Here is a 15,879-nt window from a genome sequence, read left to right as displayed (position 1 = left end):
AGAGGACCGCGAACTGGAAACGATTGAGAGGAGGGCGGGACTTGAAAAAATCTCTTGGCAATAGTCTCGTCTCAAGGTTTTCTTTTATAACAAGGGGGCTTTGCTCGCTTCGCTTTCCAGCCCCTCCTGTCTCTGCCAGTCGCTTTGTGAAGAGTGAGGCTGAACGCACCCCAAGGAGACGCAATCACTCCTCCGACACCCCCTCTTAAACAGTGATACAATGGGAAACAAATAGTTTTTTTTTTTTTTTTTTTTTCTTCTTCAACCTCCTCTTTGCTTGATCAGCTGTTGGCTTCCTGCTGCTGCCATGTGACACGCGATCTGCATCACATGCAGTGCACTTCTGTCATATCACCTTATGTCCATACAGTCATATGAAAAAGTTTGAGACCCCCTCTTAATTCTTTGGATTTTTGCTTCTCATTGTGCTGAGCCTTTTAATATCTGACATGCCTTATGGACACAGTAGGATTGCAGCAGTGACATCAAGTTTATTGGATTAACAGAAAATATGCAATATGCATCATAACAAAATTAGACAGGTGCATAAATGTGGGCACCCAACAGAGATATGACATCAATACTCAGTTGAGCCTCCTTTTGCTCCTTTGAGCCTTCAGACGCTGTCCTCCTGTAGCCTGTGATGAGTGTCTGGACTCTGGATGTTGGTATTTCTGACCATTCTTCATATAAAATCTCTCCAGTTCAGTTCAATTTGATGGACAGCCTGCTTCAAATCATCCCATAGATGATATTCAAGTCCAGGGGACTGTGACGGCCATTCCAGAACATTGGACTTCTCCCTCTGCATGAATGCCTTTGTAGATTTCCAACTGTGTTTTGGGTCATTGTCTTGTTGGAATATCCAACCCCTGCGTAACTTCACCTTTGTGACTGATGCATGAACATTATCCTGAAGAATTTATTGAAATTGGGTTGAATTCATCCGACCCTCGACTTTAACAAGGGCCCCAGTCCATGAACTGGCCACACAGCCCCACAGCATGATGGGACCTCCACCAAATGTGACAGGAGGTAGCAGGTGTTCTTCTTGGAATGTGGTGTTCTTCTTCCGCCATGCAAAGCGCTTTTTGTTCTGACCAAATAACTCCATTTGTGTCTTGTCAGTCCAAAGCACTTTGTTTCAAAATGAATCTGGTTTGTCTAAATGAGCATTTGATACAACAAGCGACTCTGTTTGTGGCATGAGAACAGAAAGAGCTTCTTTCTCATCACCCTGCCATACAGATGTGGTGAATTGTAGAACGATGTACAGATACACCATCTGCAGCGAGATGTTCTTGCAGGTCTTTGGAGGTGATCTGTGGTTGTCTGTCACCATTCTCACAATCCTGCCTCTTCATATGCTGCTCTTGTATTTTTCTTGGCCTGCCAGACCTGCTGTGTTGGTTTAACAGCAACTGTGCCTGTGGCCTTCCATTTCCTGATTCCATTCCTTACAGTTGAAGCTGACAGTTTAAACCTCTGAGATGGCTTTTTGTAGCCTTCCCTAAACCAGGAGACTCAACAATCTTTGTCTTCAGATCTTTGGAGAGTTGCTTTGAGGATCCCATGCTGTCTGTCACTCTTCAGAGGAGAGTCAAAGGGAAGGAAACGTGCGATTGACCACCTTAAATACCTTTCACCACTCATGACTGGACACTCCTGTCTGTGAAGTTCAAGGCTTGATGAGCTCATCCAACATTGAGCAGTGACAGGCATTCAAAATCTGCAAATTATTTGCACAGCCAGTTTTTCATATTTGATTTAATTTCATACAACTAAATACTGCTTCACTGAAAAATCTTTGTTCTGAAAACACCGCAGTACTCAGATGTTCCTATGAAAGACATACCACTGTGATCTTTTATATTGAAAGGAGAGTCAATTATTGTGCAGGCTGAGAGGGGTTCTCAAACTTTTTCAAATGACTGTATATTCAATCTCTTTTCACTTTTACCTTTTTGTCTATCGCATTGAATTTTGATTCCGTGTTTGGAGTTGCATCGTGACAACGCAACATATAACTGCCTGTGAGTGAATATCGTTTCTTTCTCTCTACAAGAAATGTGTCTGACACTAGCATTCACACAAATGGTTTCCCTCGCAGGATTTCACCAAACAGCAAATCTTTTATTTTTTTCCCCAGATAAGCCTCCCCCAGATAAGCCTCTTCCCCCCCCGATAGCAACACAGATTAGACGATCTACAAGTCTCTGACTTAAAGTTTAAATGTGAACAATATATTCGGTCTTGTTCCGCTCTTCCATTATTTCACTGAGTAATACTTTCCGTTTGTTTGTGCTAATGCGATCTTTACTTTCCTTTTCCTGAGACTTTTGAATTTTCGTATTTCCATTATCTCTAACCTGCTCTGCATGTGTACCACACCAATTTTCTTTTATAATAGAAAGTATGTGAACCCCTTGGACTGACCTGGTATTAGTTTGTCATAAAATGTGATCTGATCTTCATCTAAGCGACATTTATAACAAACACGATATACTTAAGCTACTACAACACAAACTATTATCTTATATCTTTATTGAACACACCTGGCAAGCATTCACAGTGCGATGTGGAAAAAGTAAGTGAACCTTTGGATTTAATAACTGGGTGAACCTCCTTTGACGCCAGTGACCTCATACAAGCACTTCCAGTCGCTGCAGATGAGAGATTGCGGACAATTCTTGGGATGTCCGTTGCCAACGGCTCTCTTGAGCTCCTTCCACAGCATCTCCAGGGGATGTGTTATGAGGACAGATTGTAGGAGTTGAACCTTCTCTGTTTAATTATACCCCACGTTAACCTTTGAGTAAAATGTTAAAATTCTGAACGAATGGAGTCCGTGACTTTAAAATGAGTTAATCAAGAACTCGTGACACAGTTGGAAACTTGTGAAGGGCACATTTCGCACAAACATTATGGTTCTGTGTCGAGAAAAAGTGCGTAGACACATGGAATAAGTGACCAGGCAGTGTGGTGGACAGTAAGGACTTTAGGGATATTCAGAACTCGACGTGAGAACAGTTTTGAGAGAAACTGGCCATCCGGCCCAGCAACGCTCACCAGTCCTATCCACTTAATTTCTCCAATGTTCTAATTCGACTTTGGGAAGAATAAATAAGCCAGTCATTCAGTTTCAGATTTTTGCTGTAAACCAAGTGATGAAGTGACTTGACAGGAAGTGAGGTTGTCTTCCTGGAAGCAGTGAATTCAAATTGGGCCAGGCTGTAGGGGAGTCTTGATGGTTGTCTGTTGTTTGCAGAAGCGGCGGAGTCGCCACTCTCTGGTGACCAGGAGGTTGAGAGTGTGGCCACACGGGTTCTACTAGAAAATCAGAGCAGCCCACCACAAAGCCCCCCCTGCATTCAGCAGATGGACAAGAACAGTGACATCTCTGAAGGAAATGTAGCTCAGGAAACAGACTGTTCCCCTTCTCTCAGTGGTGAGTGCCCCTAGTGGCAGGCCGTCCTTCATTTGTCCATTGCCTACTAAAACACTTGAGTACTTGTTTGCAGATCTCCACTTGGAGTCATTTGGTGAGAGTGAGGAGAGGAAGAAGGAAAATGATGAAGAGAAGGAGACAGCTAGCTTGAACACTGAAGCGCCATCTTCCTGCTGCTCACCTGAGAGTGAGCCCTCCAGAACAGAGGAAGAGTTGGGGGAGGAGTTAGAGGAGCAGGAGGAAAAGGCCACCGATGAAAGCACTGAAAAACTGTCACTTTGCCCGTCACCTCAGTCTGAGCCCAGCGAAAAGGAGGAGGAGGAGGAGGAGGAAGACCAGATAGATAAAGCCACTAATGAAAGCGCTGTTGAGGAGCACTTGGCATGCTGCTCACCCGGGCCTGCTCCAACAGATGAAGAGGAGGCTGCCTGTCGAACAGCTGGCGGTAATTGCATGTGTGTGGGTTGGTGTTTATGATGGGGGAGAAAGCAGCCCCCTTGAGGTGTCCACTGACATTATATTTGTGTTTTTTTGTGTGTCCAGAGCACACCCCAAGGAGAAGGATTGCCACGGAAATGCAGGTCCGCTTCCCTCTGTTGCACGGGTAATATTTTTATTTGTGGGGTAGACGCTGGGACTGGTGCTTTGCTGGCATGACCTTTGGGAGCCTCGGGACCCAAGTGGATTTGCCCAGTAACTCGCATACATTTGCTCATGAATGCTGGTGTTTCTCTGCAGCTGGAAGAGGGAGATCAGGATCCGGAAGAATAGCACCCGGCTGAAGGGAGAGACTTGGTATTATGCCCCGTGCGGCAAGAGAATGAAGCAGTTCCCAGAAGTCATTAAGGTAACTTGGGGATCCTTGGGCGATGTGCTGCTCTCCCTTGGTCATCCTGCAGGAAGTGCACATGTTCTGCTTGTGTCTTCACAGTACCTCAGCCGACACCAGACACTGCCAGTCAGTAGGGAGCATTTCAGCTTCAGCCCCCGCATGCCAGTTGGAGATTTTTATGAGGAGCGGGAGACCCCCAAGGTTTGTGCCATTTTGTTAGTCAGTCCATATTTCTTTTTGTTCCTCTCTCTTTGTTTTGTTCACCTTTTGATTCTCCCTGACTAGGGACTCCAGTGGTTCATGCTGGCTAATGAGGAGATTCCTTCCATGATCTTGGCAATCACTGGCAAGCGAGGACGCCCCCGAAATCCAGACAAGGAGAAGCCCAAAGCGCGGTCAAGACCCAAAGGGCGCCAAGGCCCAGGGAGGCCACCCAAGTCTGGAACCATAGGGTTGCTCAGCAAAGCTGATGCTAGACTGTTCAAGAAGCTACAAGCACAAGGTATGGGTATGGTATGGTCTGGCGGGCACTGTAACTCCCCAGATCCAACTTGATCCTGAACACTCTTGCAACACTCCAAATTAGGACTTGGAAAAGTTCCTAGCTGGTATCGGTGATCTATGGAGTTCCATCATCAGTGTTTTTTAAGGTTAGAGCACTTGACAGGTGCAAAGGAGTAGAAAGCTGGAGTCCCGTCCCATCCTGGGCCAGGTGTTGTATTTAAGGCAGGACTTCTCCCTCACCCGCTACCCAGTCCTTCTGTTGTCATTCTGACAGCCTCCATGGTGGCTCATTAATAAACACGCACTGGAAGTAGGAGCCGTGCTGTGAGAATAGGAATGCAAACCGTTGTCTAGGCAAGAGATTGTGACAGATGGTGGTTCTCAAAATAATCGTGCCACCAGGGCATCATGGAGTCAAATGAGAACTGAGCACAGGTTCTTTATTTTTTTTTTCTTCTCTTCCTCTCTTCAGCTGTCCTTAGTGATGAAGACAAAGCAAAACTAACGAAACTGAAAAGGAAAATGAAGCTCAAGGTAAGGTTGTGATGGGTGTCCTCTAAAAACACCAACATGGTGCCCTAAAGCATGCTTGTGAAAGGCACTCCACAGGGAGTAGGTTTGTGTTGATTGGGCCTCTCCTGAAGTTCTGATGAAGTAACCTTGAATTTATGTTGGACTTTTCTGACAGGCAAGAAATAAGAGGAAAGAGGCCACCAAGGCAAAAGCGCAGTGGCGGCGTGTGACGGTAAAGCCGTGTGCAAGGTGGGAATGAAAGGCTGGGCTTAGAGAAGATACGTGACCCTAACATGGCCATTTGGTTCTACAGGACAATGACACATTGGATGCTGAAGCAAGGGAGCCACCTGTAAAGAGGCGCCAACGACGAAGAAGGAAGGCTGTTAGTACTGTGGAGGAAGAAGAGAGTAACGGCAGTTATAAGGCACTGGAAAAGAAAGCACAGCTGCAGCAACGGCAGGAAGAGCGCAAGCGGCAGCAGCTGATCTTGGAGGAACTGAAGAAACCCACTGAGGACATGTGCATCACTGACCATCAGGTATGCCAGCTAGATGAGCACATGAACTTCTACATGTTTCAGGTTCACTAACTCGGTGCCCGCCTCTCTTATCCCTTTCACTGCAGCCCATGCCAGAGTTTTCCCACATTCCTGGTCTGGTTTTGTCAGGACGCGCCTTCTCGGATTGCCTTGTAGCAGTGGAGTTCTTGCACAGCTATGGCAAGGTGCTAGGTTTGGACGTGGCACATGATGTACCCAACCTGATCACAATGCAGGAGGGCCTGATGAATGTAACGGACAGTCTGGGTAGACTTCTTGACCTGCTGGCCAAACTGCTTCAGGTGGCACTTCGTGACCCTGGACTACCTCAGTATTACCAGGTAGGCCGTGTCTTATGTAGTGCCCTTCCAAGAGAGTCGAGTACGAACTGGTTGCCTTGTACCCAAATATTATGGGCCGCACCCCGGTCACAATTTATCTTCACTTTTTTCCCCCTTCAGTCTGTGAAAATCCTAGGAGAGAGAATTGTGGATTTAACATCGAACCGCAGCACTGTGTCGGAGACCCTGCGGATTTTCCTGGAGGTGTATGGGTATGACGCAGACGTTTGTGACCATCTCAGGACACAGCCATTCCAATCTCTTCATCCAGAGAAGAAGGCTGCTATTTTGGCATTTGTTGTTAATGAACTCAATGGCAGCAATCTGGTCATCAGGTGGGCCAGCAATGCCTTGGATACACAGAGTCCCTGTTCCCTGTCCAACCCTTACTGACCGTCCCCTTGTCGTCTCTACTCTCGCTGTAGTGAAATTGATAAGACGCTGGAGAACATGGCAACGTACCGAAAGAACAAGTGGATCATTGAAGGCAAGTTGCGCAGGTAATAAGCTTATGGCTGCTGCTCACAGATATCACCGGCTTGGCAGCTCCTGTGACCGTCATCAGTAACGGCCTCTTGCCTCCCTGCAGGCTCAGAATGGCTCTAGCCAAGAGAACCGGCTGCACAGAGCTTCAGGCATCCCTGGACGATCGACGCCGGAGCACACGCATCACCGAGGACGAGAACGCTGCCCTAGAAGAAGCGGTGCTGTTGGGCGAGTGCAGGGGAAGTGGAAGGAAGGAAGAACCAAGCGAGGTGCGTTAAGAGTGAAAGAGAACGGTCTTGAAATGCAACGAGACCAACAAGTGAAGCACCACTTACTGTTTCTGTGGTGAAGTTCGAGAGAGTGATCTCCACATGCGTGGGTGTGTGTCTGTCTTGTTACAGGGTGAGAGCCCCTCGACGGCCAGTATTCCTGAACTGGAGCGTCAGATCGACAAACTCACCAAGGTACCACTGCCTTGTATGCCTGTCACCGAAGCAGCTTCCAGCAGTGGGCTGCCCCGCTTCACCGTCTTTCTTTTTCTCTGCTCTAGCGGCAGATCTTCTTCCGAAAGAAACTGCAGCATAACTCTCAGACCCTGCGTGCCTTGTCCCTGGGCCAGGACAGATACCGCAGACGCTACTGGGTCCTGCCTCATGTCGGTGGTGTCCTTGTTGAAGGATCAGAGGAGACAGCAGGTAAGAGTGACAACGACTGTCCCAGTGTTCAGGCTGCTCACCAACTTGCCTGAATGTCTTGTGGCGGTTTGACGATGGCTAAATGGCCATTGCCCTCAGATACCCCTCAAAGCAGTGCCTCCCAATTGTACGCTTTCATCATCGGTGTAGAGCTCACTGGCACACTTGTCATCCCCTGCTGTAGTCTATTGTCTATGTTGGCAGGGGTGTAAAAGTCAGTTTTACTGAGGGCCAAAAGTAACATTTTATATTCCTGATGTGGACCACAATATATTAAAGTACCGCCACTCCATATTCACGACAGACGAGACACCTGGGTAACTCTCTGCTTACCAGTCTTATACTCTGCCCTGCATCTCTCTCTACTTTTATAAGCTTTCTCTTTTCTCTGACTTGGCTGGGGGTCAGGAAAGTCAGCAGCAGCCGCCACCAAACCAGAATGAGCATTGAGTGAAAAAATGACATCGACGTGTGAGGCTGAGTGACAGTGGATGACATCGACGTGTGAGGCTGAGTGACAGTGGCAATCCGAACACGCGAGAGAATTTGTAACTAAAGCAAAGTAGATCCGCTTGTCCCCGGGTGATTATTGTGTGTCACGAATGGCTGGCACTTAACCACATTTTAAATAAAAAAAAGTAACGTCAAGAAACGTGCTGGTAATGGATCACAGAGACGACATTTGGCATTGGTCAGAAACAGACTGCAGTGCGGCCGCAGTTAACATGAGCCCAAGTCCAAATATGCTTTCTGTTCACATACAACAATTGAGATGAGTTTTAATGTTAGGTGTAAATGCAGCTTTGTATACAAGTAGAACCAACAGTTGTAAAGTCTCCATCAACTCATGCGACGGCCATGCACAGTCATGTGAAAAAGTTCTATACGGTTATATGTACATTTAAAAAGTCATCTGGTCCTTCGCAGGTTCTAAACGGATTTAAATGAAACCTCAGGTGTTTCAAAACAAACCGATTCACCGTGTCACTAATTATTTAACAAAAATGGAGAAGCCATGTGTGAAAAACCAAGTCCACCCCCTGATTCAGTAGCTTGTAGAAGCACCTTTAGGAGTCGTAACTTGAAGTCCTCACTTTCTGCCCGACATCGTTATGGTGGACTTTTGGCCCCCTCTTCTTTACTGCGTTGCTTCAGTTCATTCGTTTCTGCACAGCTCCCTTCTGGTCCCGCCACAGCATTTCAACTCGACTCGGCCATTGCAACCCCTGATTCTTGTCTGTTTTCAGCCATTCTGTTGTAGATGTGCTGGTGTGCCTGTGATCACTGACCTGCCACATGACCCAATTTCGACAGACGGCCTCACATTTGACTCTCAAATACTTTGGTATACAGAGGAGCTGATGGCCGACTCACTGACTGCAAGGCGCTCCGGTCCTGTGGCTACAAGACTAGCTCAAATCAGCCCTCCACCACCGAGCTTCACAGTTGGTATGACGCCTTTGTGCTCATACGCTGGGTTTGGCTTTCATTAAAAGTCACAGAGTGCATTGTAGCCAGACATCTCCACTTTGGGCTCGTCTGTCCAAAGGTGTTGTGGTTTGTTCAGATGTAACTTTGCAAACCTCAGCCATGCTGCCATGTTCCCCCTTCGATCAAGCCATACTTGTTCAGTCTTTTTCCTTACTGTGCTGTCATGAACTTTAACATGTAACATGCAACTGGAGGCCTGCAGAGTCTGAGATGGAGCTCTTGGATTTTTTGCAGTTTCTCTGAGCACTGCACAGTCTGACCTCGGGGTGAATTTGCTGGGAAGACTGGCAGCTGTCTTGAATGTTTGCCACTTGTGAATAATCGCTCTCACTGCAGAGTGATGGACTTCAAATTGTTTGGACGTGGCCTTATAACCCGTGCTTCTGCTTCTCCGAGATCATTGCTGAGGTCTTTCCTCCTTGGCACTGTTAACACACACCTGAATGCTCCACACCAGCAAACTGACAACACGTGTGCTTTTATCGAGGAGGTCACACTTGCTGAGGATCAGTTAACCGAGTGCATTTGATTAGCAGCGCCAGGCTCTCAATTCCTATGGAAGCAATAAGGGTGGGCTTCACTTTTCACACCCTGCTTCGGTATTTTAGCGTAGTTTTTGTGAAATAAGTTTACGTTTATTTGGCCGACACTGTTATGCACAGTGACTTCCAACATTTGAGATACAATTGGTTACATTTCTTTTTTATTTTTCCAATTAGAGCAAGTATGAAGTGACTTGCTCAGGGTTATATGTGTCAGTGGTGGGATTCGAACCCACAAACTTAACCACCGTGCGGCTCTGCTTGTAAACAGATGAAGACATGGTGGAGTATGCTATGTTTTCTTGTTCGTCTGAGGTTGTATTTACCTCGTTTTAAGACTTGCTAGGGACCAGGGTTTGCTTGTTTGTTGCCATCAGTTTTGTCTTCAGCAAGTGAACTGCATGTCCAGTTGGGCTGAGCTTGACTTGGCCTTGAAGAGCATTTGGTTTGCTGTCCTAGTATGTTTTGGCTCATCGTCCATCTTTAGATAGATAGATAGATTGATAGATAGATAGATGTGAAAGGCGCTATATGATAGATAGATAGATGTGAAAGGTGCTATATGATATAGTTAGATAGATAGATAGATACTTTATTAATCTCAAGGGTACACTCACCTACTCCAGCAGCAGCATACTGATAATAACAATATTAAATTAAAGAGTGATAACAATGCAGGTATAACAGACAATAACTTTGTATAATGTTAACGTTTACCCCGAGTCTCATAGTGTGGGGTCTCCTCAGTCTGTCAGTGGAGCAGGATGGTGACAGCAGTCTGTCACTGAAGCTGCTCCTCTGTCTGGAGATGATCCTGTTCAGTGGATTCTCCATGATTGACAGGAGTCTGTCTGCTCAGCGCCCGTCGCTCTGCCACGGATGTCAAACTGCCCAGCTCCGTGCCTACAATAGAGCCTGCCTTCCTCACCAGTTTGTCCCTCTTCTTTATGTTGCCTCCCCAGCACACCACCGCGTAGAAGAGGGCGCTCACGACAACCGTCTGATAGAATTTAGGGCTCGTTTATACTTCACGCTGAGAACGCGTACGCCCACACGATCATGGCTGACACGCGTTCCCAGCATTCATTTGACGCATCCTCTGAGCAGGTCCTCAGAAATTAACGCGACGCGTGCGAGAGTTGCAGTACCAGAAAGATGTCGGGGGCGCAGTGTGATCAAGTCGGGACGTGACGTCAGAGTCTCTGTTTACATGTGACAGAAAGCCGCTTTGGCGACCCTACAGGATCGATGTGCGTGATTTGATGTTTGATGAATGTGGTGAAGCAAAATGCTGACATACAGATGCATTTGTGGTGCTTTTATATTCAAGCGTCGCATTTTCCCCCCAACATAATGACACTTTAATAATGACATTTTAAAAGTCTCACCTGTGACGTCTTTTTTTTTTTTTTCCCCATCTTCACAACATCAGAATGTACGGCGACGTATTTGAACTACAGAGAAATAAATTAAGGACATGGTGAAGAGGTGTATTTTGTGAACAAAGTGGACATTTTGGCTTTAACCTCGTAGTTTACTTTCTCATTAACGCAGACCGTCATAAACGTCATCTTAAAACTGACCCAGTTGTTAATCGCTACCTGCTGCTGGGGCTTCCTCCTGACCTGACCTGACAGCAGTAGATCGCCACACAGAGCACATTAAATGTCCGATATTCCAACTCTCTGCACATTTAGAATCCTTTGATTTATACTTTCATGATGAAATGCATTAAAATATGTATGTTACATTTCCAGGTAAATTGTTAACTTTTCATTTAAATAACGAATACCATTAATAATTACACACGGTGGCAGAGTGGTAGTATTTTGCAGTTTGCATGTTTTCCTGGTGGGTTTCCACAGTGGGCTCCGGTTTCCTTCCAAAGACATGAAGGTTTGGGGATCTGGTGACACTATAATGACGCCAGTGTGTGTGTGTGTGCTTGTGTTCACCTTGTGATGAGCTGGGCGCGTCCCCAGATTGATGGCCGTAATCGTTAAACATCCTTTTCAGAGATATTGTGGCAGTGTGTCCTTGGAATGTAATGGATGTTTCAGGCAATTCACAATACACTGTGTGCACAATTATTAGGCGAGTGAGTATTTTGACCATATCATCATTTTTAATGCGTATATTCCAACTCCACGCTGTATTAACTTGAATGCTTATTGGATTTCAGCACGTCAGGTGATGTGTATTTGTGTAATGAGGGAGGGTGTGGCCTAAGGAGATCAACACCCTATATCAAGGTGTGCAGAATTATTAGGCAGCTAGTTTTCCTCAGGCAAAATGGACCAAAAAAGAGATTTAACTGACTCTGAAAAGTCAAAAATTGTAAAAAGTCTTTCAGAGGGATGCAGCACTTTTGGAATTGCTAAGATATTGGTGTGTGATCACAGAACCATCAAACATTTTGTTGCAAATAGTCAACAGGGTCGCAAGAAACGTGTTGAGAACAAAAGATGCAAATTAGCTGCCAAAGATTTGAGAAGAATCAAACGTGAAGCTACCAGGAACCCATTATCCTCCAGTACTTTCATATTCCAGAGCTGCAACCTACCTGGAGTGCCCAGAAGTACAAGGTGTTCAGTGCTCAAAGACATGGCCAAGGTAAGGAGGGCTGAAACCCAACCACCACTGAACAAGAAACATAAGTTGAAACGTCAAAACTGGGTCAAGAAATATCAGAAGACAGATTTTTTCAAAGGTTTTATGGACCGATGAGATGAGAGTGACTCTTGATGGACCAGATGGATGGACCTGTGGATCAGTAATGGGCACAGAGCTCCACTCCAACGTGGAGGTGGGGTACTGGTATGAGCTGGTATTTTTAAAGATGAGCTAGTTGGACCTTTTGCATTGAAGATGAACTCAAAATCAACTCCCAAACCTACTGCCAGTTTTTCGAAGACACTTTCTTCAAACAGTGATACAGGAAGAAGACCAGGATTTTTATGCAGGCCAATGCTCCATCACTTGCATCGAAGTTCTCCACTGCATGGCCAGCCAGTAAAGGCCTTAAAGATGAAGGAATAATGACATGGCCCCTTCCTCATCTGACCTCAACCCTATCGAGAACTTGTGGGCACTTCTTAAACGCTAGATTTACGGGGGAGAAAAACAATACACCTCTCTGAAGAGTGTCTGGGAGGCTGTAGTCACTGCTCCACAAAAAGCTGATCGTCAACAGATCAAGAAACTGACAGACTCCATGAATGGAAAGGCTTGTGACTGTTATTGGAAAGAAGGGGGGCTATATTGGTCATTGATTGATTGATTGATTTTTTTTGAAATGTCAGAGATGTTTATTTGTAAATTTTGAGGTGTTTGTTTATTATTCTCACTATAACAGATGAAAAGAAACAAGTGAGATGGGAAAATTTTCATTTTTCCTTTAGTTGCATAATAAATCTGCACACTAATAGTTGCCTAATAATTGTGCGCACATATGTATTCCCCTGATGATGTTCACACTCACATTTCCGTTGTGAAACATTCAGGTTTCAGGTTTATTAACATTTTGGATTGACTGATAGCACTGTGTTTGTTCCATATTAAAATTAATCCTCAAAAATGCAACTTGCCTAATAATTGTGCACACAGTGTACAGTGAAGCCGTGATGATATCTCGCACTACCACCTGGTGGAGTCTCCTAGATTTATGTGAAGTACGCGCGCAGGTATAAACCGTAAAACACTTGCGTAGCAGTGGCGTCCGCTGGAGCAGGCGTCACATTGCATGAAGTATCAACCCAGCCTGTGACTGTGACACTGAAGTGTCGTCCTGTCACTTTTACTGCATTTGTCTGACTCAGAGCAGTCCGTATAGCGCCCTGTACACTTCAGAATTCATCCTGCTGCTTCTGTCAGCAGCCACATCATCAATAAACACCAGTGACCGACTTCCACTGGCAGCCATTCACGATCAGGCCATAACACGGCCTCACAGGTGATGTGGTATTCCTCAGACCTTCTCTTCTCTGTCCATCATTCTGGTTTGTATTGATCTTAATTTCCTTTGTCCAAAGAAACTTGGAATTCTGGAACTGGACAGACTTTTAAAAACTATTTTCTGTCAAAGTCTAATCTGTCCTTCGTGTGCCGGAGGTTTACCAAGTGGTTTGCACCCCCACATAATGGCTGCTTTATTTCAAATCCACTGTGGTAGCGTACAGAGCCATAATTCTGAAAATTGTGTCCCGGTCCAAATACTTGAGGCCCTGACTGTATGTTGTATGTAGCAATCATTGAAAGGCCCCACTGCCCTGACACGCACGTGTCCACGACATCATCTCAAACGTGTGTAATATGAAAACCACAAAGGGTGTCTCTGAGAAAACTAAAAGTCCTAACGGTCCTTACGGATGACACTGCAGTTGTGACCCGCTGGGCTGGCTACTCTGAGCAGGTGTTCAAAGCGGATATCTCTGGGTCCTCCAGTTAGCTGTGAACCCCCCAGTCTCACTGAGATGGCACAGGTGGTGAATCAGCTGAGTAAGGCTGCAGGGATCTGTGGTATCCTGGGGTGAACTTCTCCAGGCTGGGTGGTAAGGCTGTCGCCCTGGCATTGCAAGCAATCTTTGCTTCCATTTGGGAGACTGGCATCATCCCAACTGACTGGCAAACGGAACTTGTTATCCCTCTCTGGAAAGGGAAGGGTGATCGCCTGGACTGGGGGGATCTAGGTGCCAGGTAAGGTCCTTGCTAGGGTCGTCCTCAATAGGATCTGTGATCACTTGCTCACCTACCAGTGACTGGAGCAGTCTGGTTTTACGTCTAAGAGGTCCACCATCGACCACATCCTGGCACTGAGGGTTCTCATGGAGCGCAAACGAGAATATCGGCAGAGTTTCTTTGCAGTCTTTGTCAATTTTCACAAAGCATTCGACTCAGTTGATCGAGCTGCCCTGTCCTGAGGGTTCGTGGGATCCCCTCGAGGTTGCTGGATATCCTGGCCGGCCTGTACACTGATACTGGGAGTGCTGTGCAGAGTGGAGGTAGACCCTGTCAGTTGATTCTGGGGTCCGTCAGCAGTGTGTTCTGCTCTTACTCTGTTCAATGATCACATGGACCGGGTGTTGCGGCTAGGAAGGCATCTGTTGGTGAAGAAAGATTCACGGATCTTGACTTTGCTGACGGTGCTGTGATCTTCAATGGAGGCTTTGATTGGGGGTCTGAAGAGACTGAGTGAGGAGTCGGAGTGTCTGGGCTTGCGAGGGTCCTGATCAAAACCAAAGATCCAGGCCTTTAATGACCTCTTGGGTACGGCCATCAGCAGTGTGTCTGTCTGTCTGTCTATGGAGAGAGTGTCGACCTCGTCATTGAGAGGTTCACTTACCCTGACAGTGACATTCATGTGACTCTTCCTGTGAAGTCAGTAGACGTCATGAGGTCACTGGAAAGGGGTGTGTGGCGCTCCCAACATCTGCAAAAGGACGAAGGTCCAAGACTTTACGGCCCTGGTGCTTCCTGTTTGCAAGACATGGCCTCTATCCAGTGACCTGAGATAAAGACTGGACTCCTCCATGTGTGTCTCTTTGGAGAATCCTCGAGTCCCGCTGGTTTGACTTTGTGTTGCTCACCGAGTCCTGAATGAGGCACATGACCTGCACTGTGAGGGAGCGTCAGTTACGGCACTACAGCCATGTGGCACGATTACCAGAGAGTGATCCGGTTCATAAGATCCTCATTGCTAGGGACCCGAGTAGCTGGACCAGGCCAAGGGGTCGCCCACGTAACACCTGGCTGTGGCAGATTGAGGGTCATTTCTGGAGGGTGGGACTGGACCGCGTGTCTGCCTGGGGGTTTGCCAACTGGGATCCCGAGTTGTTTCGTCGTGTGGTGGGTGCGCCAGTGCTCTGTAGCAGCGCCAGCTCTCCAACGTGACTTGTTCTTTGAATATTGGTGAAGCAGCCCATCGGACGACCTATAATTCCGTTGTATGCTTCTGATTTCAGCTCCTGAAGATCCTTTCATCAAGGAGGAGTGTCTGCGTTTCTCAGTTCCAGTCATCTCCCCAATCAAGGAGGAGCCGCTGCCTGAGCCCCCTCCACCGCCACCTCCGATCCCTTCAGACGAGCCAGAGTGGGACACCAGCGTGTCTCTGATGAGCCAGTCCAGGAGTCGTGGCCGTCCCAGGAAGATCAAGCCCGAGGTGGAACTGCACCTGAAGATGGCCAAAGCCCGTAGGCGGCGACGACGGCGTCCCAGTACAAACAGTGCAACGCAGCCCAACCCCATCCAGGCGGCAAGTTACCCGAGCCAGCAGGATCTCAACCAGTCGGCCTTCATCTCCTGGCTTAACCAATCCCAGAGCGGTGTGGCGAGCGATAGTAACACACTAGAGCCGGTGAAGGATGAGGCTGAGACATCAGGCCATTGGTTTAATCTCCTTCCAAAGACGCCGTGTGACGACTCCTCGCTCTCTCAGCCGTGTCCCGCCACTCTGCAGGTGAGTGTCCCTGGGGAGGCTGTGTGACCAGC

General features: G+C 47.0%; 1 protein-coding gene across 2 annotated transcripts in view; it reads left to right on the top strand.

The window, feature by feature from the left end:
* The window catches only part of baz2a (bromodomain adjacent to zinc finger domain, 2A), a 49,388-nt gene that overhangs the window by 30,316 nt on the left and 3,193 nt on the right, over positions 1–15,879 (top strand). For both annotated transcript variants that reach the window (XM_039746566.1, XM_039746567.1), the window contains exons 5-20: positions 3,269–3,448; positions 3,522–3,893; positions 3,992–4,052; positions 4,187–4,295; positions 4,380–4,481; positions 4,566–4,782; positions 5,257–5,318; positions 5,473–5,529; positions 5,611–5,838; positions 5,925–6,179; positions 6,300–6,514; positions 6,605–6,679; positions 6,769–6,934; positions 7,067–7,129; positions 7,216–7,360; positions 15,354–15,847. In XM_039746566.1, the coding sequence (XP_039602500.1) occupies positions 3,269–3,448; positions 3,522–3,893; positions 3,992–4,052; positions 4,187–4,295; positions 4,380–4,481; positions 4,566–4,782; positions 5,257–5,318; positions 5,473–5,529; positions 5,611–5,838; positions 5,925–6,179; positions 6,300–6,514; positions 6,605–6,679; positions 6,769–6,934; positions 7,067–7,129; positions 7,216–7,360; positions 15,354–15,847 (2,801 nt within the window). The remainder of the gene's footprint in view (positions 1–3,268; positions 3,449–3,521; positions 3,894–3,991; positions 4,053–4,186; positions 4,296–4,379; positions 4,482–4,565; positions 4,783–5,256; positions 5,319–5,472; positions 5,530–5,610; positions 5,839–5,924; positions 6,180–6,299; positions 6,515–6,604; positions 6,680–6,768; positions 6,935–7,066; positions 7,130–7,215; positions 7,361–15,353; positions 15,848–15,879) is intronic.

Source organism: Polypterus senegalus, chromosome 3 (assembly GCF_016835505.1).
Source record: "Polypterus senegalus isolate Bchr_013 chromosome 3, ASM1683550v1, whole genome shotgun sequence".
In the NCBI taxonomy this organism is placed as follows: domain Eukaryota; kingdom Metazoa; phylum Chordata; class Cladistia; order Polypteriformes; family Polypteridae; genus Polypterus; species Polypterus senegalus.
This window is presented reverse-complemented; position numbering and strand designations above follow the sequence as displayed.